This window comes from Podarcis pityusensis, assembly GCF_964106645.2.
Source record: "Podarcis pityusensis genome assembly, chromosome: 2".
Classification (NCBI taxonomy): Eukaryota; Metazoa; Chordata; class Lepidosauria; order Squamata; family Lacertidae; genus Podarcis; species Podarcis pityusensis.
The window spans coordinates 119,487,969-119,511,072 of record NC_138029.1 but is presented as its reverse complement, the minus strand read 5'-3'; the positions used below and the strand labels follow the sequence as shown (position 1 = coordinate 119,511,072).

Genomic DNA, 23,104 nt, shown 5'->3' with positions numbered 1-23,104 from the left:
AGACCTCAGTGGGAAAAAGACATTTTGTAAAAGCAACAACAGGGTAAGAATATTAATATTCTACAGCCTTTCAAATGTGTCTGGGGGAAGGGGGAGGGTTTATTGTTTTGCTGTTTTCGTTTTAATTATTTACCTGTGTTTTTACATTGCATTTTATTCTGTGAACCGCCCTGAGATCTTTTCATGAAGGGTGGTTTATAAACTTAATAAACAACAACAGCAGCAGCATCATCATCATCATTAAATTTATTACTTATACCCCGTCCATCTGGCCTGGCCTCCCCAGCCACTCTGGGCGGCTTCCAATAGGATATTAAAAACACAATAAAACATCAAACACTCAAAAGTTCCCTAAACAGGGCATCTGCTAGGGATCATTTTGCTGCAATTCCTGCATTGCATGGGGCTGGACTAGCTGACTGTAGCGGTCCCTTCCAACCCTACAGGTCAAATAATAATAATAATAATAATAATAATAATAATAATCCTCCTCATAGGGGAATAGTTCAAGCCCCTTGATCACAGGGATGGGGGAACTTATAGCTCTCCAGATACGGTGTGGGTTTTTTGTTTGTTTTACATTCACTTTCTGCAGTGAACATAAATACTGTACATTCAAAACTTTAAAGAGGGGGGGAGCTGGAGGGGGAAGGGAATGGGTTCCGACAGAGCCCGCTGCACATGCACTTCATGCAAACAATTCCAAATATTTCTCCTCTTGGCGCCACCTGCCGAAAGCAGCTTTTCCTAGATTTAAGTCTTCTGACCATTTAGCAACTCTTGATGGGGGTGGGGCTTTGATTCCAGACGTTGCAGATCTCCAGGTCCCACCACCCCAGCCCCATTGGCCAACATCTGGAGGGCTGCAGAAACCCCCCCCCAAAAAATTCCACCCCTGTTTTAGATCCCCCCCCCTCGCCTTGCAGGAAAGGGGGCGGAAAATCCACCCACCCCCCTCGTTTCCGCAAAGCGTAGCTCACGTTCCGGGCACCCAGGGGTTAAGCTGCGAGAGCCTTGGATTCCTAGAGAGGCCACGCGGGGCTGCTGATTTCTGCAAGTACGTCACCTGGTCATCCCAGGATCCGGGCGCGCGCGCGCAGACGTGACACGCTCCCCGCAGGCTCCGCCCCTTTCCCTGCCGCATGGGCTGTTTCTTCATCATTGTTTTGGTCGGCATCAGCCACGTGGGAAGCGAGTAAGTGCAAAGAAGAGGCTCCTTTGCAGGGAAATCAGATTTTGTGGAAGGAGAAGGTGAGCAGGTATTGAGAAGCCGGAGGAGAAATATCTTGGGTGTGTGTGTGTGTGTGTTTTGTGGGATGGCAAAACAGCTTTGCAGCCGATTTCCTCCTCTCTCTCTCTCTCCATCCCCAAATTATGTTCTTGGAGCGAAAAAGCGGGTGGAATTTGTAGGACTTATTTATTTAATTCAGCGTTTAGACACACGCCGTTCGTTTGCAAGAAGCTGCTTAATCCCAGCTTTTCTCGGGGGTGTTTGTATTTTTTAAATTTTATTTTAAACAGGTTTAACAGCCTGTGAATCGGAGGTGATGAACTAGGAGGGCGCGTGGGGATGGGGGTGGAATCCCGGAAGGTCCCGAGTTCGAATGCTACCTCTGCTCTGAATTTACTAGGTGGGCTTTTATGGATCTAAGTATCTATTAACTCCAGCCTCCTCCAGTTCTTTACAAGAGGAGCAGGAAGATTGCCTTACCAGCTGTGATTCAGGGGCTGCATACACACCATACCTTTAAAATAACACACACACCCCGTCAAAGAATTGTGGCAACTTAGTATACCCCACCCCATAGAACTAAAGTTCCCAGCACCCTTAACACTATAGTTTTCAGGATTCTTCAGGGGGAAAGTTCAGAAAGCATGTGATCAGATTCACAGTTCAACTTCCTAAGGAAGTTAGATTAGCCTCAACCAGAGCCAGGGCCTTCTCAACACTGGCTCTGGCCTGGTGGAACGCTCTGTCTCATGAGACCAGAGGCCTGCGGAATCTGATTTCTTTCCACGGGGCCTGTAAGACAGAGCTGTTCCACCTGGCCTTTGGCTTAGAATCAGTTTGATTCCCTCCCCCTCTTTCTTTTTTCTTTCTCCTCCTCTGAAGGGGCTGCATCCTAATGTTTTAATGTTGTATTTTAATCTTGTTTTTTAAATTGTATTTTAATCAACTTGTTTTTATTACTGGTTGTTAGCCGCCCTGAGCCCAGTCTTGGCTGGGGAGGGCGGGGTATAAATAAAATTTGTTGTTGTTGTTGTTGTTTTCCTTTAGGGAGAAGTAGAGTTTGCAAGAGGAGCAAGCTGTTAGTAGCTCCTGTGCAAACCCCTAGTTTTTCTGCACACCTGTTCCTTTCTAGATCAGCCAGCTGAAATGGACGAAGTCCAGCACAAAGGCTAGGCATCCCTTGCTTACTTCTTGCCTTCAGAAAGCGGCTCAGTTTTTTCATTTTTCAAAAAATTATTATTCGCTTAGGAACTGTTTTCAAGATTTGTCTGCGGAAAAGATGTCAGGAGAGTGGTCAGCAGCTGAGGTGGATGTGGTCAATCCTGGGGATCTGGAAGCAATGAAGAACGGAGCAAGGACTCTCAGCATTGCCCAGGTTGGGACAATTGGAGAGTTTGCGAGTTGGGGCGTGCCAAGACCAGGGCGGCTGGAAGCTGAGGAGGGATTGGCCCACAGCTGGGAAGTCCAGTGGCAGGAGTTCCTGAAGGTGGTGCACACCCCTCACTGGGGGAGCCCAGAGTCTCCAAAGACCATGCGCTGGGAAGTTACCAAATCCTCCCTGGTCCCTTCCGAAACGGTAGCTGATTTGGGACCTTGTGGAGAGGTGGCAATCGGTCTTTCGCCAGGCCTCAAAGGAGGAGCTCCCCAAACCTCAGAGGATCTGTACTCTGGCGAAAGGGGAGACAGCGTCAAAGTGGGCAAAGAGATCTCAAGCAAGGGTGCCGCTGTGACAGAGACACAGCGCCAGCGCTTCCGGCTTTTCTGCTACCAGGAGGCTGAGGGGCCCCGAGAGGCCTGCGACCAACTGCATGCGCTGTGCCGTGAGTGGCTGAAGCCAGAGAGGCGCACCAAGGAGCAGATGCTGGAGCTGGTGATCCTGGAGCAGTTCTTGGCGGTCTTGCCACCGGCAATGCAGAGCTGGGTCCGAGATGGGAGTCCGGCAACCTGCTCCCAGGCTGTGGTCCTGGCTGAGGATTTCCTGATGAGACAGCAGAAGGCTGAAGGATGGGGAGGACAGGTAAGGCAAAGGAGCTGGGGAACCACTGGTCCACTGGTTATCCCCATTTGGCCTGCAAGGCCATTTTGGGTGAGCCAAACCCACCCACCCTCTACTTGATGCCATGTATAATGGAAGGGGTTCAGAGGAACAATTGGAAACTTTAAGGCAAACACCCAATTGTTCATTTGCTGGAGCAAGAAGTGCTCTCATGATGGGTGGTGGGACGTGTGTTAGAATGGAGGGGGTTATCCTCATTTCCGTGGAAAACGCTCCTCCGTCCCTGTGCTACTTTTTGAGCCGTTGAAAACGGGAGGTTCAAAAATTCACACAGGGCTGTTTAAAAGCCCTTTTGCAAAGAGCCACACGGGGCTGTTGGGCTTCTGGATTTTTGAGGTTAAGAGAGCGGTGTGGGGCTGTGCACAGTGATGGCAGGGGATTGACCCTTCAGGTTTCGCCTGCCCGGCATGGGCAGTTAAAGATCAGGCCCACCAGGCATGGAAGGCTCCCCACCTCTCTCCTAAAAGGTTTGGCAGGATGCAGAATTAGCAATAGTACATGGATGGAGGAACGAGATCCTTGAACAAATCCTTTGAGCTCCTAGCCTCTTCTCTCTTTCCACTCTGTTCTAGGCTCTAGGAACTTTGGCAGAAGTGGTTGTGAGCCTCTCTGAAGGGGATGAGGCTGCTACAGAATTCTGCAAGGAGATGAAGAAGGAGAGCAGCCAGAATGCTGGCTTTCTAGGTATGTAATAGCTCCCTCTATTTCCAATGCTGAGGCAGTGAGTGCCGTTCCTTACCTTACGACTGGTTTTCATATACAGTGGTACCTCTGGATACGAACGGGATCCATTTTGGAGTCCCATTCACATCCTGAAGTAAATGTAAGACGCGCATGCACAGGTTACGTTTCGTCGCTTCTGCATATGCGCGGGTTGCGTTTCGTCGCTTCTGCACATGCACGGGTTGTGTTTTGTCACTTCTGTGCATGCGCGTGATGTCATTTTGAGCGTCTGCGCATGCGCGAGCGGCAAAACCCGGAAGTAACACGCTCCATTACTTCAGGGTCGCCGCAGAGCGCAACCCGAAAATACTTAACTTGAAGCTACTTCAACCCGAGGTATGACTGTAGTGTATGCAATTGTGCCAGCTGTTTTTAAAAATCTGTATACAGTGGTACCTCAGGTTACATATGCTTCAGGTTACAGACTCCGTTAACCCAGAAATAGTGCTTCAGGTTAAGAACTTTGCTTCAGGATAAGAACAGAAATCGTGCTTCGGCGGCATGGCAGCAGCAGGAGGCCCCATTAGCTAAAGTGGTTCTTCAGCTTAAGAACAGTTTCAGGTTAAGAACGGACCTCCGGAACGAATTAAGTACTTAACCCGAGGTACCACTGTATATATTTATGCAATGGTTAGAAAGTAGTTTGATAGAAGCAACGGAACTTCATCCAAAAAGCAAAAGCTGCCTTAAAATGCTTGCTTCAGTAGGAAGGTTTTGTCAAGTGGCAGAATTAGAGCAGGGAGTGGGAGCTCACAGAGCCCATCCAGTCTAACCCCCTGCCTGTGTAATGCAGGATGCGGCCACAGCATCCCTGACAAATCCTAGCCCAGCCTCTAGACCTCCAGAGAAGGAGGGCCCCACCTGCACACCACCATAGCTTTCTGCTCCACCTTCAAGCAGAAAACATTTAGCCTAAAGCTGCCTCCTTGCAATTTCCACCATTCCTACTAGTCTGCCAATTAGAGCAGCAGAGATCAAGGGAGCAATCCTGTAGCAAGAGCTCTTGAAATGAGCAGCGTTGAGATCCATTAGATATCCGGCTCCATCTGAGGTAGTTTGCCCCCCTTTGTTCCCTACCTGCACTCGGCTCAATCTCACCTGTTGCTCCTAGAAGCTGTCACCATGTGACAGTGGCCACAATCCCAGGAAACGGATTCGACTGGCTGGCTAAACCAGGTGAGGGGAGCCGATGGGTCTCAAACCCTCAGTGAATTAGGGACTTCTCCTGAATACGAAGACAGGCTCCAGTGATTTGAGCAGATGAGACCAAGGATAATAAAAGGCTATGGAGTAATAAAAGGCTATGGAGTGAATCCTACACAAATCCAGAGTGGATTCTCTAAGATGGTTGGGTAGCGCTTTCTATGCCTCCTTCCAGCCACTTCTGCAGCCAAGATGGTGCCAAACCTATTGCTCTGCTATCCTCAGCGAGGCTTGTTCTCTGGGCAGCTCAGGGCCCCCGTACACACTGCCCAGGCTTGCACCCTGAGGGGGTCACTTCAGTGTTGCTAGTGCAAAGTAATAATAATAATAATAATAATTTATTATTTATACCCCGCCCATCTGGCTCCAAACAGAATATTGATATTAATAATAATGTGATAAAACATCAAACATTAAAAATATGCAACTGCAGATTTCACAACTTTGTCACAAATTTCTCAAACCAGACAACAAATATGTGACTTTCAGTAATAATAATAATAATTTATTATTTATACGTCGCCCATCTGGCTGGGTTTCCTCAGCCACTGGGTGGCTTCCAACAAAATATTAAAATACAATAGTCCATCAAACATTAAAAGCTTCCCTAAACATGGCTGCCTTCAGATGTCTTCTAAAAGTCAGATAAGCATTTCCCTCATATCTGATGGGTGTTCCACAGGGCAGGCACCACTGCCGAGAAGGCTCTCTGCCTGGTTCCCTGTAACTTTGACACTCACAGTGAGGGAACTACCAGATGCCCCTTGGTGCTGGACCTCAGTGTCCAGGCTGAACGATGGGGGTGGAGACGCTCCTTCAGGTATACTGGGCCGAGGCTGTTTAGGGCTTTAAAGGTCAGCAGCAACACTTTGAATTGTCCTCGGAAACGTTTTACTTCACCCCCGGAGGCGCACTCCATTGTCTCAAGACAGACAGGTGACAACGTCGTTTGGGGCGGGGTTTCCCCCAACCATTTCCCCTGCTTACCCCAATCCCCCTCCGTTCCAGGAACCAATGAGCTGACGAGCGAGAACAATGCGGCAAGAGAGGAGCTGGAGGTCAACGTCGGGGTTGTAGGTATAGCGGAGCAGCGTGACGAAAGCTGGCAGGAGAGATCCGTGGCGGCGGCTGCTTGTGAACAGCTCCCTGAACTCTCAGTCCCACCTCTGGGGACACAGGAGAGGAGGAGCGCATTCTCCAGGAGGAGCGTGACCCGTAGGCAAGGCCTTGAGAACCAGAGAAGACCCAAGGAGCCCACGCTCCACATATGCACGGTCTGCGGACGTAGCTTCACGCGGGGATCGAATCTCTTTCGGCATCAGAAACTCCACACGGGACAGAAGTCCCACTGGTGTGCAGTTTGCGGGCAGAGGTTCGCTCGGAAGGAGAAGCTCGTGAGTCACCAGAAAGTTCACAAAAAGAGGGTGACGGCTGGACGAAGAGGCCAAGCGGGGGAAATAGCCGCAAAGTCTTCCAGAATCGCAACAGCAGGTGTGTAAATTTGAAGCAGGTGTGGAGAACTGGATCACAAATGTGAGCCTGGTAGTCCTTAACCCTTTCTGCCCTGCCACTGGTCGGTTTGCACCAGTGTTCAAAATTAGCCAGGCGCCAGGCGCCTTTTGCTTTCAACCACTTGTGACCAAGAGACAGGCTCCAGCGATTTGAGCAGATGAGACCAGAAGTGGGTCCAATGATTAAGAAAGTGGTTTCTTCATGCGCTGTAGAGGGAAATGAGGGCAGCCTGGGAAGGGAACCCGGAAGGAAAACTCTGATCCTCAACCTCTGCTGCCTTGTGGGACATCTTCAGGAGAATAAAAGGCTATGGAGTAAATCCTATACAAATCCAGAGTGGATTCCCTAAGATGGTTGGGTGGCGCCTTCTATGCCTCCTTCCAGCCACTTCTGCAGCCAAGCTGGTGCCAAACCTATTGCTCTGCTATCCTCAGCGAGGCTGAGATGGGGGTCTTGTCGTCTGGGCAGCCCAGGACCCCCAGACACACTGCCCTGGCAGGCACCCCGGACAGGTCACTTCAGTGCTGCTAGTGCAAAGTAATAATAATAATAATAATAATAATTTATTATTTATACACCACCCATCTGGCTGCGTTTCCCCAGCCACTCTGGGCTGCTCCCAACAGAATATGAATATTATTAATAATAATAATGTGATAAAACATCAAACATTAAAAATCTGCAACTGCAGATTTCACAACTTTATCTGTCACAAATTTCTCAAACCAGACAAAAATTTGTGACTTTCAGTAATAATCATAATAATTTATTATTTATACCCCGCCCATCTGGCTGGGTTTCCCCAGCCACTCTGGGCGGCTTCCAACAAAATATTAAAATACAATAGTCCGTCAAACATTAAAAGCTTCCCTAAACATGGCTGCCTTCTAAAATGGGTGTCTTCTAAAAGTCAGATGATAATACAGTGGTGCCTCGTAAGACAAAAAACTCGCAAGACGAAAGAGTTTTTCGTTTTTTTGAGTTGCTTCGCAAGATGAATTTCCCTATGGGCTTGCTTCGCAAGACGAAAACGTCTTGCGAGTTTGTTTCCTTTTTATTAAAACCGTTAATACCCAGGATGCATTGCTTGAAGAGGTGCAGTTGCGACTTGACTTCAAGGAGCAACTCATAGCACACGGTGTGGTAGCCTTTTTTGAGGTTTTTGAAGACTTTGGTGATTTTTGAAGCTTTTCCAAAACTACTTTTGCAGCCATTTGGTAAGTTAAACTTTTAAAACTTTTTTGGGGGTTTTTGGATTTTGGGTTGGGGTGTTTGGAATTCAAGGACTTGGTGTTGGGGAGGGGTTTGCAAGAATCTGGAAGCTTGTGTGGTTTTTTCCTGCATTTTTATGAATTTTTGTGACCATTGGGGCACTCTGCTGTTGTTTAAAAAAAAGATTTCTGGGTTTCGATTTCTGTGTGGTGGGTGGCTGGGAGAATAGTTGAGAAGGGGTTTGCAAGAATCTGGAAGTTTGTGTGTTTTCTAGGAGGTTTGGTGCTTTTGAATTTTTTGGATGTGAAGCACTGATTTTTTTTGGGGGGGGGGGTTGCGAAGGCAGGAGCTGTGCTGCCATGGGGCCCAAGAAGACTGCTGCTGCAGAGGCCGGTGAGAGGAAGAAGGAGAAGGTTACGCTGGAAATGAAGAAGGAGATCATCCGGAAGCACGACGGTGGAATGCGTGTGACAGACCTCGCCAGGGAGTATGGGAGGAATCCATCGACCATCGGGACCATCCTGAAGATGAGGGAGAAGATCCTTGCGACTGATGTAGCCAAGGGAGTCACCAGGATCGTGAAGAACCGCCCAGCTGTTCTGGAGGAGGTGGAGAAGTTGCTGCTCATCTGGTTAGAAGAGAAGCAGCGTGCAGGGGACACAGTGACTGAGGCCGTCATTTGTGAGAAGGCCAAGGCCTTGCACGCAGACCTCGTCCGGCAACAGCCAGGAACCTCAGGCGAGCCAGAAGTCTTCAAGGCAAGCAGAGGCTGGTTTTACCGGTTCAAGACGAGATCTGGAATCCACAGCGTGGTCAGGCATGGTTTCCTTGGGGAGGACCATGGGCCTGGAGGTCACAGAGGAGGACGTCAGCGAGCTGGTGGAGGAGCACGACCACGAGCTGACCACCCAGGAGCTGGTCGAACTGCAGGCAGAGGCTGTGCAGGAGCAGGCCTCGCTGGAAGAGGAGGAAGCAACTGAGGAACGGCTGTCCTCCAAAGAACTGAGGGACATTTGCCAGAAGTGGAAAGATGTGCAGGCTTTTGCACAGCGGCACCACCCTGACAAGGACCTGACACGTGACCTTGTGAACACTTTTGATACGAGGGTCATGTCGTCTTTCAGGGAGGTGCTGAAAAGGCGGATGAAGCAGCAGACCATAGACAGGTTCTTCAGCAAGAAGCAAAGAATGGAAGAGGAACCCTCTTCGAGTTGTCCCCCAGAGTCTTAGAAAATGTATGCACAGTACTGTACACTTTGGTGATTTTTAAATGCTTTTCTGTCATGTTTAGAAACTTAAATTATTGTTCCTTCAATTTTTGAAATGCTCTTTACAGTATGTGTGACTTTAAAGAGCACTTAATAAACTCTTTTTGTACCAAATTTGGCTTTGTTTGGACTTTTTTTGACCATAGGAACGCATTAATTGATTTTCAATGCATTCCTATGGGAATCCGTGCTTCGCAAGACGAAAAAACTCACAGAACGAATTAATTTTGTCTTGCGAGGCACCACTGTAATAATAATAATAATAATAATAATAATAATAATTTATACCCCACCCATCTGGCTGAGTTTCCCCAGGTACTCTGGGCGGCTCCCAGTCAAGTTTTAAAAACAATACAGCGTTAAATATTAAAAACTTCACTGAACAGGGCTGCCTTCAGATGTCTTTTGAAGATAGGATAGCTGCTTATTTCCTTCACATCTGAAGGGTTCCACAGGGTGGGCGCCACTAGCGAGAAGGCCCTCTGCCTGGTTCCCTGTAACTTGGCTTCTCGCAGCGAGGGAACTGCCAGAAGGCCCTCGGCGCTGGATCTCAGCGTCTGGGCAGAACGATGGGGGTGGAGACGCTCCTTCAGTTCTACTGGGCCGAGGCCGTTTAGGGCTTTAAAGGTCAGCACCAACACTTTGAATTGTGCTCGGAAACATTTTACTTCACCCCCGGAGGCGCACTCCATTGTCTCGAGACAGACAGGTGATGACGACATTTGGGGCGGAGTTTCCCCCACCCATTTCCCCTGCTTGCCCCAATCCCCCTCCGTTCCAGGAACCAATGAACTGACGAGCGAGAACGATGTGGGAAGAGAGGAGCTGGAGGTCAACGTCGGGGTTGTAGGTATAGCGGAGCAGCGTGACGAAAGCTGGCAGGAGAGATCCGTGGCGGCGGCTGCTTGTGAACAGCTCCCTGAACTCTCAGTCCCACCTCTGGGGACACAGGAGAGGAGGAGCGCATTCTCCAGGAGGAGCGTGACCTGGAGGCAAGGCCTTGAAAACCAGAGAAGACCCAAGGAGCCCACGCTCCACATATGCACGGTCTGCGGACGTAGCTTCACGCGGAGATCAAATCTCTTTCGGCATCAGAAACTCCACACGGGACAGAAGTCCCACTGGTGTGCGGTTTGTGGGCAGAGGTTCGCTCGGAAGGAGAAGCTCGTGAGTCACCAGAAAGTTCACAAAGAGAGGGTGACGGCTGGACGAAGAGGCCAAGCAGGGGAAATAGCTGCAAAGTCTCCCGGAATCACAACAGCAGGTGTGTAAATTTGAAGCAGGTGTGGAGAACTGGATCCCAAATGTGAGCCTGGTAGTTCTTAACGCTTTCTGCCCTGCAACTGGTCGGATTGCACCAGTGTTCAAAATTTGCCAGGCGCCTTTTGCTTTCAACCACTTGTGGCCAAGTGAATAGGCCTGGAAGCCAGGATGCCGCCATCTGGAGATCCTTGGATCTGGAGCGTTTTCACACGCCAGTACCCCATTCTGTAGAATTCTATCTGTTATCTTTTATCTGCGCAATCGGAATGAATTTTGTGGAACCAAATTGCTTTTTCTGTGCAGTCTGTTTTAAAAAAACAGGTCAGAATAGGCCAATATATATGTGGACTGTCCCCGGCTCAAGTGACTTTTCTTTTTTTAAGTCAGTGGTTCCCAGCGTTTTTTTGGCCATGCCCCACCTAAGCATCTCTAAAATCCTGGTGCCCCCCCCCCCCCATGACATATAACTCTTCTTATTCAAAAAGTGAACTCCTCTTCACATGGAGGAAGCCTAAAAGGCCATTAATTTGGTCTAAGCATGGGGACATAGCTGTCAACTTTTCCACTTTTTAAAGGGAAATTCCCTTATTCCAAATAGGATTCCTCACAAGAAAAGGGAAATGTTGACAGCTATGCATGGGGATTGTCTGCGTAATTCCTCATCTCAGATCGTGAGGCTCTTAATCCCAGGGTCATGGGTTTGAGCCCCGTGTTGGGTTAAAAATTCCTGCATTGCAGGAGGTACCTTTTTTTCGCCCTATGGAACACACTTTTTCCCCTCCAAAAATGAAGGGGAAATGTGTGTGCATCCTATGGGGCGAATGCAGGCTTTCGCTGAAGCCTGGAGAGCGAGAGGGTTCGGTGCGCACCGACCCCTCTCGCTCTCCAGGCTTCAGGAAGCTATCCGCAAGCCTGGGGAGCCCGCCGGGAGTTGACAGCCGGGCTCCCTAGGCTTGCGGATAGCAGCCTGTTCTGGGGGCTGGGGTCGGGGGAAGCTTGGGCTTTCCTTGCCCCAGCCCCACGCCTGGCGGGGGGAAATAATTTTTTTTTCTTTATTCCCCCCCCCCAAAAAAAACTAGGTGCGCCCTATGGGCCGGTGCACCCTATAGGGCAAAAAATATGGTAGTTCTATGATCCTCTGTCTGTCTTTTCTCTTTCTGTTTTTAAATAATATTTATTAAAAATTTCCAATCAAACCAAATCATATATTCCAAATTATACAAATTATCCCATAATCAAACAAATCCCAATGTTATGTCTAATTATAAATTATTATTATTTTTTAGCTGACTTCCCATGCTTTGAGATCGGAGGGAATCCTAATCATCTCATATTTCTACTGCATTTCAAAATATGAAAATAATTTCCTGAAAATAATTAAGGATTAACATCAGGTTCTCTGTCTTTCATTCCAGAAGGTCCTGTGTGGACGATTCAGGATGAGCTGCTTTGGGTCCCGTCGGAAGGAAACGGAGTGTGTGGAGAGGAGAAACGAAACGGTGGGAAGAGGAGAGAAGGAAGAACAACAGGGACTCAGAGGGGAAAGCCCGTGGCAGAAGAGCTTGACTTCAAAGTCTCAATCCCACAAGCGGGACAGCAAGGAGCGGCGGGAAGGGTGGTGTGCGCCGTCTGTGGGAAAAGCTTCACTCGCAAATCCACGCTTACCAGACACATGAAAGCCCACACAGGAGAGAGGCTTCACAAGTGCTTGGACTGTGGGAAGAAGTTCAGCCCGGCGGTGTTGGAACGTTGGAGGCCCAAGGCAAAGATGGCAGACACAGGGAGGAAAACGTATGAGTGTGTGAAGTGTGAGGGGGGCAGCCGTCCCAAGCTGAGCCTTAATGGCTGCAAGAGCATCTGCGAGAGGACAAAACGGTTCAGGTGTTTGGAGTGCGGCCACAAATCCATCTCTCTGTCGCTCCTTCTTAGACACCAGAGAATCCACACGGGAGAGAAACCGTATCTGTGCCCCATCTGCGGGAGGAAGTTCCGCCAGTCCGCGCATCTCGTCAGGCACGAGAAGACGCATGGAAAGAAGAAGCCACATTTCTGAGGGCAGGGAGGATCTTCAGAACTGTGCGTGTCTAGATGGCAGGAGACACAAGCGAGGTTGTGTGTGCTGTGTGTTGATAAAACAGAAGATCCCAAAGCTTGAAGCCAGGCCGCTTGTGTGTGCTCCACGGTAAAGGTCCCCAGCTAAAAATGGGGTTCAGATCCACATGAGGAAATTCCAGGTGTTTTAGATGACAAGCTGCGCATCCATCAGTTGCTCTGTGCGATGGATAAAATGGCAAACGTGGCTCACATCAGCACATGGAGTGTCGTGGTCTGGATCATAAGTAGTACAGTCGTACCTTGATCATAAGTAGTACAGTCATACCAAACGCCTTGCAAATCGAACGTTTTGGCTCCCAAATGCCACAAACCTGGAAGCGACTGTTCTGCTTTGTGAAATGCTTTTGGAAGCCAAACATCCAATGGGGCTTCCGCGGCTTCTGATTGGCTGCAGGAGCTTCCTGCAGCCTATCAGAAGCCATGATTTGGTTCTTGAACATTTTGGAAGTTGAACAGACTTCCAGAACGGATTCCGTTTGACTTCCAAGGTACGACTGTAATGAGAGTTCTGGACTCATCCGGGCTGTGCCTTTAAAGCATTATCATACTGCTTGGAACACTCATGGTTTCCCTTACAAAGAATCCTGGGAAATGTAGTTTGTTAAGTGTGCTGAGGGCTGTTAGGAGGCCCCTGTTCCCCTCTCAGAGCTGCAGTTCCCAGAGTTCCCCTGTGAAGATGGATGGATTGATTGCTAAACCACACAGAACTGTCGCTCCGTGTGGGAGAATATGGGGTCACCTAACAATGCTCAGCACCTTTAACAAACTACACTTCCCAGGATTCTCTGGGAAAAGACAACGCTGGCGAGCTAAATGAATCAACAGTCTGGGGCGTTTGAAGACAGCCTTGTATTTTCAAAGCCATGTGGCTCCATGAAGCAGGCGTGCCAAACGCTTGGTTCTTCCTATATTATTGCTGGACTCCAGCTGCCATCAACCAATGTGACCCAAAGTCAAGGGTGATGAGGGTTGTAGTCTAGCAATATCTGTTCCCCATCCCTGAAGCTGAATGTGCCAGCTAGGACTGATCACCTGTGGTGAGGGAGACCATTTTTCAGGTACTCGGGTAAGAGAGCGATAAACAACAGCAACAGATAGCACACACACTCTCCGCGCCCTGTTTTTCAGTTTCCAGAGACTATCAGTATTTTGAAAGCAAGCAAACAAAGTATTTTCAGCCCAGTTCAAAGCTGCATTGTTGTTGTTTAGTCGTTTAGTCATGTCCGATTCTTCGTGACCCCCTGGACCAGAGCACGCCAGGCACTCCTGTCTTCCACTGCCTCCCGCAGTTTGGTCAGACTCATGCTGGTAGCTTCGAGAACACTGTCCCACCATCTCGTCCTCTGTCGTCCCCTTCTCCTTGTGCCCTCCATCTTTCCCAACATCAGGGTCTTTTCCAGGGAGTTTTCTCATGAGGTGGCCAAAGTATTGGAGTCTCATCTTCAGGTTCTGTCCTTCCAGTGAGCACTCAGGGCTGATTTCCTTCAGAATGGATCGGTTTGATCTTCTTGCCGTCTATGGGACTCTCAAGAGTCTCCTCCAGCACCAGAATTCAAAAGCATCCATTCTTCGGCGATCAGCCTTCTTTACGGTCCAGCTCTCACTTCCATACATTACTACTGGGAAAACCATAGCTTTAAACTATACGGACCTTTGTTGGCAAGGTGAAAGCCGCATTAAGCATCTCTAATCAGTTTCAGTTAGGATACGATAATGAAATGCTATGAGCTGGAATGGGGATTGTTTTGCCTGCCCTTGATTGCCGTTGCAATCGTGAATTTGAAGTATTCCTTCACGAGAGACACCAGTTTAGTAATTTCTCTCTCTCTCTTCTGACTGAGTGGGAAATTGAAGGGATATAAACCCGGTATTTCAATGAGAAATGGGAAGCCAGTGTGCACAGAATCGGGCTGTTTGCTGACTAGTAACATGTGTGGCCATATTTACAGGGTTTGTGTGTAAGCTGAAATGTCAGCATGGAAAATGTTAAGCAAGGATGTCACACACACCCCCCTTTAGAGCAGGGATAGGGGAAACACTTGGGGGGGGGGTCTTCTGGAAGTTGCGGGACTCCAATTCCCATCATCCCCTGTGACTATTGGGCATGCTGGCCCTCGGGTGCTGATGGGAATTGGAGTCCAATAGCATCTGGAAGGTGCTGTGTTTTGTGTGTAACAAATTGTTACAGAGTGAAGAGTAGCTGTTCAAGATTCAAGGCCCTCCAACCAAGTATCCCCCCCCCCTTCCCATTCCCCAGTAGTCCTCATTGGGCTCTGCCATTTTTCTCCAAACTTTTTCTCTGTACTTTTGAATTTCCTTCCAGACCTGCTGAAACTTCTTTCATCTTGAGGGTCTGCCGTTCCATTTGGGCTATGAAAGCACTGGCACGTACACACTTGAATATCAGGGCATTTTTAGAGGGCATTTTAATAAATATATATATATTTATTAAATATATATAAATAATATATATATATATTTATTTATATAAATAAAATAAAAGCAAACCTGCAATGGTTGTCACAAATCCCACAAATGGAGAATGTAACCTCCTTAGGGACTGCCTCAATGACCAGCATGTTTCTGCAACATATAGTGATAGATTTAAATAAATTGCTCTTTTGTAAGGAAAATTGTTTGTTTTTGTAGCAGGCATTATTGTATATCTATTACTTCATCAAATTTCAATAACACCCTTCATCTCAAGAGCACAGGGCGTTTTACATATTGGAACACAAAAATACAAAACATAGTAACAGACAAACCAGTAATCCCCACCACCATGGAGAAGAGGACTCTTTTTGCCTGGCACCTAAAGATAGCTAACGAAAACGCCAGGAGAGCCTCCCTAGGGAGAGCAGTCCACAAATGGGGAGCCACTGTTTTTGTGTCACCGCCCTCCAGGGTTCTCGTGGAGGCATGTGAAGACAGACAAAGCATTTTTGTTCAAAACATTTTCAGAGAATCACAGAATAGTAGATTTGGAAAGGACTCTGCTATGAGTCTTGGAAGACCTGCTCCCTGCCTTGCAAGACTTTCCCCACCTGGCCTAGGAGGGCAGGGCCCTGACTGACTCCAGCTACAAAAGCTGAGGGTGAAGAGGCCAGAGGCCATCTTGACTGTCTCTTTGTGCAGATTCAGGTCATGGAGCCTGAGCTTCCACAGCTGCCGCCCGCCATGAGCCACCACACCATCGGCAAAATTGGCAGCTAGGTGGACTGAAGGACATCCCACAGGGCGGATGGGACTATCGAGAAGGCCTTCTGGCTGGTTTCCTACAACCTCACTCCTGGTGTTGAGGGAACCACCAGAAAGCCCTCGGAGCCACAGCTCAGTGTCCAGGCTGAATGATGGGGATGGAGACGCTCCTTTGGGTATACTGGGCAAATACCGTATAGCTCATTTGCTGAGCCCACGTATAAGGGCCGAGGGCCTTCTGGCGGTTCCCTCCCTGCGAGAAGTGAGGTTACAGGGAACCAGGCAGAGGGCCTTCTCGGTAGTGGCACCCACCCTGTAGAAAGCCCTCCCATCAGATGTCAAGGAAATAACTACCTGACTTTTAGAAGACATCCCTGTTTAGGGAAGTTTTTAATGTTTGAGGTAGCTGCTCAGAATGGTTAATAATAATAATACTTTATTATTTATACCTCACCCATCTGGCTGGGTTTCCCCAGCCACTCTGGGCGGCTTCCAACAGAACACTAAAATACAATTGTGGGAGTCATAAAGCCATGGCAGAGGTTTGTAAATACTGCAGGGTACCTCCGGACCTCGTGACCAGCACTCTGAGCTTTACAAGGTATTGGAATGTAATGACCTTATATGGCATGGGTGCAATACAACCTTGACCGGATGTAGGTAATGTGAGACATTGGCAAACGCCATGCTGGAGGAGAGAACAAAGGATAATAAAAAGTGACCGGAGAGGAGAAGAAGTCTGAATGAGCTGCCCTCCGTCCATGGAAATATTGCTGGCTCTCTGTGTCTTTATTTTATGCTAAACAAGCGCCATTGTGACGGCTGGCTTCGTCATACAATAACCTATTAAACATTAAAAGCTTCCCTAAAGAGGACAGCCTTCTAAAAGTTTAGTAGTTATTTTTCTCTTTGACATCTGGTGGGAGGGCGTTCCACAGGGTGGGTGCCACTACCGAGAAGGCCCTCTGCCTGGTTCCCTGTGGTTCGGAAGGCCTTGCCAGATGGGTGGGGTATAAGTAATAAATTATTATTATTTTATTTTATTTTGTTTTATTTTTTTATTATTATGTCATCACTTTAGAACATAAGAGAAGTCTTCTGGATCAGACCAAAGGCTCATTTGGTCTGGCATCCTGTTCTCACAGGGGGCCGGCCTGTGGAAAACCAGCAAACAGGATTCAAGCACAGTAGCCCTTTCCCCTCCTTTGGTTTCCAGCAACTGGTGTTTAGAAGTGTTGCTGCCTCCAGCCATGAAGGCAGCGCAGAGCTGTCCTGGCTAGTAGCTACTGAAGCACACACACCCCTCCATGAACTTGCCCGGTCCTCTCTCGAAGCTGTCCAGGTTGGCAGCTTCAAACCAGGTTTGTACCAGCCAAGCTGAGAAAACCTAGGTCAGGGTAGGGGGGTCCCTAAGGGCTGCGATTTGAAGGCAGCCTTCCAGCCCTTTTTAAAAAAACAATAATTTTTAATTTATTTAACATAATTGTTACAAAATATAAGCAAAATATTGCAAATACATACATATATATTTCAAATAAGCACATGTATATGAAAAAGGAACAAAAGAGGAAAAAAGAAGAAAGAAGAAAAAATAAAGAGAAAAGAAGAAAAGTTGGAAGAATTTCTTCCAAGTTTATTCTACAAATATCTCAATAATAAAACTTCATTGATTGGCTTCCATCGCTTGTACTGCACTTCCTATATACATTTTAAGCCAGATTGTATCTGTCATTCCGTATTTTTCCCATACAATCTCACACAAATATTCTAATCAATGTTTTCTAAATCTTTCACAAATCTATTCTAAACACAACCGATACCTTATATTTAATCCTTTTTTTTTTTAATCTGGCCCCCAAAACACTCTCTGTCGGTGGCCTGGCTTCAAACCCTCTTCATGTGGTTTCCGCCTGTCTCAAATGCACCCCTGAACACTGACCACCCTTTTTGTTTGCCGCTGGCCTGGATGGAGAGTGGAGTCTGTGAATCTGCGTTGAAGCTAGCCTACTGGGCAAGAGCAAACATTACGTGCATTCGGCCCCCCCCCCAATTTGGCACCGCCCACTGCTGGCATGCGGCCCCCAAAAGGTTGCACAGAAGGGAATGTGGCTCTCCGCAAGGCATAAGCTGAGCTTTGGGACTTTATTCTGTGAACCACCCGCAGATCTTCAGATGAAATCTGAAGGCGAACCCTGTATCAGGAAATTTTCAATGTCTAATGTTTTACAATTTTTTAATGTGCTGTAAGCCGCCCACAGTGGGTGGGGTATAAATAATAACATTATTATTATATGATAATGATGATGATGATGATGATAGATAGATAGATAGATAGATAGATGTACACACACACAAAGGTCACAAAACAAAACAAAAAAACCCAGGTACACAGACCATCCAGCTCAGACTGTCTGTCTATCTATCTATCTATCTATCATCTATCTATCTATCTATCATCTATCGTCTATCTATCTATCATCTACCTACCTATAGCATCACAGGGACTAACAAAACATAAATTTCTAATTCTTACCGCAAAACATTTTGGCTTCTGCCTTTCCTGGCATAGCTCAGTCAGTACAGCATGAGGTTCTTACTCTCAGGGTGGTGGGTTTGAGGCCCATGTTGGGTGCCATGGTTATTTTTGTTGTATTGATTCATTTGATTTGCTTCAATTAATTAAAAAATAAAACAAAATAAAAAGGAGGGGATGGTAGACTGCCTTGGGAAGGGGAGTCTCTATTTTCTCCTCATTGGGTTGGAGCAGAAGACCCTTATGGTCCCTTCCAACTCAACAATTCCATGACTCAACCAGTTGCTCTGATAAAAACGATGCTTTCTCCAAGGTGGCAATTATGAAGCTTGGCGGTCCAATATATGAGAGAAAAATAAAATATCCCGCCTTTCCTCCAAGGAGCTTAAGGTGGTCCCATGGCTCTTCCCCTCCCCAATTTCTCCTCACAACAACCTTGCGAGGTAGCTTAGTTTGAGAGATTGCGACTGCTTCCCCACACTCCCAGGGAGCATATATCTTTATTTGCCTTTTGCTGGGCTATACAGTGCAGCCACGAGAGGCAGCAAGCGGCGCAAACATTGTGCTGCTGTCCGCTCCCTGCATGATTTATGTGTCTGTTGCATCCATATCCTGCCCTTTTCTCCGAGGTGCTCAGAGTGGCATCCACGGCCCTCAACTAACAGCAACCCTGCAAGGAGGCCAGGCTGAAAGGCAGCGACTGGGCCAAGGTCACCCACCCAGTTTTGACATGGGGCAGTATAGAAATATTTATAGGGTATGAACAGACTTGGGAGAGACACCCCCCTAAAAGTTTCAGAAGTCTTATTGGAAAACTGCTACAATGATTTACATGGAAACTCAGCTAGGGGGTTTTGAGGAAGTCACTCAATAATGGTACAAAAGTGGGATTGTAATAGTTAGGATAATTGTTTGTATGTTTGTTTGTTTTTTATATTGTAATATTTTTCTTTTATGTTTGGAAAACCAATAAAAAATTAATTCGTTCCGGAGGTCTGTTCTTAACCTGAAACTGTTTTTAACCTGAAGCACCACTTTAGCTAATGGGGCCTCCTGCTGCTGCCACGCCACTGGAGCACGATTTCTGTTCTCATCCTGAAGCAAAGTTCTTAACCTGAAGCACTATTTCTGGGTTAGCGGAGTCTGTAACCTGAAGCGTATGTAACCCGAGGTACCACTGTACAACAAATTGAAAAAGATGTTTAAAATAACGTTTGTAAAACAACAACCTAGAAGCCTTTCTCTTGGGAATTATAGGAATTGTTGTTGTTGTTTAGTCGTTTAGTTGTGTCCAACTCTTCATGACCCCCTGGACCAGAGCACGCCAGGCACTCCTGTCTTCCACTGCCTCCCGCAGTTTGGTCAAGCTCGTGCTGGTAGCTTCGAGAACACTATCCAGCCATCTCGTCCTCTGTCGTCCCCTTCTCCTTGTGCCCTCAATCTTTCCCAACATCAGGGTCTTTTCCAGGGAGTCGTCTCTTCTCATGAGGTGGCCAAAGTCTTGGAGCCTCAGCTTCAGGATCTCTCCTTCCAGTGAGCACTCAGGGCTGATTTCCTTCAGAATGGAGAGGTTTGTTCTTCTTGCAGTCCATGGGACTCTCAAGAGTCTCCTCCAGCACCATAATTCAAAAGCATCAATTCTTCGGAGATCAGCTTTCTTTGTGGTCCAGCTCTCACTTCCATACATCACTACTGGGAAAACCATACCTTTAACTATACAGACCTTAGGGACAGAACTACCTAAATTTTATAGAAATTTATTCATGTATGTATGTGACTACAGCGGCAAGAATGTTACTTTCCGCCAAAGTGGAAAGAAGCAGAAGTCCCAACAAAGGAAGAGTGGATACAAAAACTTATGGAATATGCTGGAATTGCAAAAGTTACCAGAAGAATAAGAAATCAAGATAACAAACTTTTTATAAAAGAATGGAAATGGTTTATTGAATATTTACAGATAAATTGTAAACAGATAAAAACTCTGGCAGGATTATTGTAACAACCTGCGGCTGCATAAGAGTATATATTTAAAGAAGATAAAATAAATTAGTAATTTTAGTTAATTTGGATATGCAGAGGATATTAAAAATAAATTTAAGGAACCTCAGAAAGAGGGGGAAGGAAATAAAGCTTTAAAATGTCAAAATGATTGTAAAATCAGTGAAATGTATATATTTGAAAAGCACGAATAAAATTTAAAATAAAAGTTTCAGAAGTCCTGGGAATGCCCACCCTCCGCTTGAAACTCAGGACAACCGCTGCCAGCCCGTGTCGGCACTACGGGGCTTAGCCAGACCCGCCTTTGCAAAACGCAAAGCCCGGGCGTACTTGTTCCTGGGAGTTAGGAAACTGGCCGCTTAAGGGGTTAAGCCGAGCGAGCCGCGATGCCTGGAAAGGCCTGGGAATGAATGAGTGAAGGTCTGGAGGAGGAAGAGGAGGGGGAAAGGGGGAGAGGAGGGGTTCCTTTTGAATTCCTTAACTTGGTTTTTTGCAGACTTAAGTTCTGCTGGTGGAGGCAGCACGTGGAAGTACCAGTAAGTTCCTTTAAAAAACAATTGCCCAAGTAGTGGGCAGCAGGGTAATATGGAAAATGGGAGGGGGGAATTACTGGGGTGGGTGGGTCAAAAAGAGGGAAATGGGGGTGGCGAGCCCCTCCCCCTTTGTGCCCCACTTCTGAGCATCCTTGAGGGGAAGGGAGTGGTTAGGGAGTGATGCCCGGCTGCAAGGACGCTGGCTTTGGGCGGGTCTGATCCAAGAAGCTCACTCCTAAAGGAGGGAGAAGCTGGAATAATAATAATAATAATAATAATAATAATAATAATAATAAATAATTTTTATTTATACCCCGCCCTCCCCAGCCAAGACTGGTCTCAGGGCAGCTAACACCAGGTATAAAAACAATTGATTGAAATACAACTTAAAAACAAGATTAAAATACAACATTAAAATGCAGCCTCATTTCAGGCATCAGTGGCTTCTAGGCATGCTAAGTGAAAATAGAGACTCCCCTTCCCAAGGCAGTCTACCATCCCCTCCTTTTTAATTTTTATTTTAAAATAATTTTTAAAAAAATTACTTGAAGCAAATCAAACGAATCGATACAACAAAAATAACCAAGGCACACATTCGAAAGAAAGAGTTCAGCATGGTGTATGCCGGAGAGGCTTAAATCAGGGAAGACGATTAAGAAAGGGGAATTTTTGCATTGCACCCCCCCCCCTTTTTATAGTTAGTGTGAAATCAAAAGTACAGGCAAACAAACAAATAAACAAAAACAGGAAAAGCATAATGAGAGTTGCAAAACATAGGGGCAGAGGCAGTGAACCTTTGATTTCCAGGAGACCAGGACCAAATAATAGGTTCACGCTCTCTCTGTTATATTAATAATATACTCTTTTGAAACTGACTATATTTGTGTTTCGCTTTTATGGTTTATTTTATTTTGTATCCCACCTTTTTTCTCCAAGGAGCTCAACGTGGTTCTCCTCATCCTTATTTAACCCGAGGTACTATTTCTAGGTTAGCAGAGTCTGTAACCTGAAGCGTATGTAACCCGAGGTACCACTGTATTTTCTTCTGTGGTTAATTCACAAGCTGCTGAATTCTGAAATGTAGGAAAAATCACCCTTGGGGCTTCTTTGAATGTATCCTCAAAGATCACCTGCCTCTTGTGTTCCTTTCTCTCCCTCCCTCCCTCCCTTCCTCCTTTCCTTCCTTCCTTCCTTCCTTCCTTCCTTCCTTCCTTCCTTCCAGGAGAAGCCCTTTCATCACTGAAGAGATTCCTGCTCCATTTCTGAATCTCCTGAGGTTTACTCCGTCGACTGAAGATCCCGCTCCTAACTCTGATCAGTGGAAGGGTGGCAGAGATTTTTCCCAACTCCGGAAAGAGGAGCAATTGTACACAACCGGGTTGCTGCCGTCGGTCTCCCCCGACATGGCTGATGCCCAGGATGCTGAGGCAACCAAGGGTCTCCATCTTGAGGCTGCTGCCAATAACCCTATGTGTCCTGTAATCAAAATGGAGGAGCAGGAGCCCACAGTCCTTGGGAGCGAGGGGATGGAAAGACCCAGAAAGGGGCTCTCCGTTGTTCACAGTCGGGGCTCCTGGTTTGGGGCGATGCTGTCCCGGGTCGGAGCTTTTCCAAGGCAAGAGAGGCTGGAGGGTGTGAAGGAGGAGCCGGATGAGGCAGCTTGGGAAGGCCAGTGGCAGGCGTTCTTGAAGGCCTTGCAGATGCCTCAGGCCGCCTGGGCATGGTCGGTGGTGATGGAGGATAACCAAGAGGGCAGGACCAACCCTGAGGGGGCAGCGGAGGTCTGTGAGCAGCCAGAAGGGCAGCCAGGAACCAGCCTGCCCCCTGGGTCCAGAGGGCTCCAAGCCCTGGGATCCCCCGAGACCAGAACTTGCGGAGGGGCAAAGCGGGAGAATCCCAGCGAGGAAGCTTCCGGGTCAGAGGCACAACGGCGGCACTTCCGGCAGTTCCCCTACTTGGAAGCCAAGGGGCCCCGGGAGGTTTGCAGCCAGCTGTGGTTCCTTTGCCACCGGTGGCTGAAGCCGGAGAGGCACACCAAGGAGCAGATCCTGGAGCTGGTGACTCTGGAGCAGTTCGTGGCTGTCCTGCCCTCGGAGATCCAGGACTGGGTCAGGGGCCGAAGGGCCGAGACCTGCACCCAGGCAGTGGCCCTGGCCGAGGATTTCCTGCGGAGGCAGCAAGAGGCTGGGGAAGCCACGTGGGAGGTAGGGAAGTGTCTTCTTTCCTTGTCACCCATATTATCAGCTGGATACGTGCTGT

General features: G+C 47.6%; 1 protein-coding gene and 1 long non-coding RNA gene across 9 annotated transcripts in view; one reads left to right on the top strand and one right to left on the bottom strand.

The window, feature by feature from the left end:
• The window catches only part of LOC308470219, a 149,715-nt gene that overhangs the window by 113,648 nt on the left and 12,963 nt on the right, over nt 1-23,104 (bottom strand). The gene's annotated exons all lie outside the window — the stretch shown is intronic.
• On the top strand, nt 1,119-15,342 carry LOC308469396 (uncharacterized protein). Of its 8 annotated transcripts, none has more exons than XM_080991779.1 (6): nt 1,119-1,251; nt 2,480-3,248; nt 3,860-3,971; nt 6,222-6,704; nt 9,987-10,469; nt 11,884-15,342. In XM_080991779.1, the coding sequence occupies exons 2-6, from the start codon at nt 2,511-2,513 to the stop codon at nt 12,519-12,521; spliced, it is 2,454 nt and encodes an 817-aa protein (XP_080847905.1). In that variant the 5' UTR covers nt 1,119-1,251; nt 2,480-2,510; the 3' UTR covers nt 12,522-15,342. The 8 variants fall into 8 exon arrangements, with proteins under 8 accessions (XP_080847905.1, XP_080847903.1, XP_080847908.1 ...); XM_080991777.1 differs by having other exon boundaries at nt 1,122-1,251; nt 2,279-3,248; XM_080991782.1 differs by lacking the exons at nt 9,987-10,469; nt 11,884-15,342 and adding exons at nt 8,280-8,686; nt 8,802-9,319 and having other exon boundaries at nt 1,122-1,251; nt 2,279-3,248.

What these genes read in the sequence shown, in the direction of transcription:
- LOC308469396 (XM_080991779.1), top strand. Translation starts at nt 2,511, where the DNA reads ATGTCAGGAGAGTGGTCAGCAGCTGAGGTGGATGTGGTCAATCCTGGG. An exon ending in CTGAAGGATGGGGAGGACAG is followed by an intron (nt 3,249 to 3,859) that starts GTAAGGCAAAGG and finishes ACTCTGTTCTAG; the next exon opens with GCTCTAGGAACTTTGGCAGA. An exon ending in TTCCAGAATCGCAACAGCAG is followed by an intron (nt 6,705 to 9,986) that starts GTGTGTAAATTT and finishes CCTCCGTTCCAG; the next exon opens with GAACCAATGAACTGACGAGC.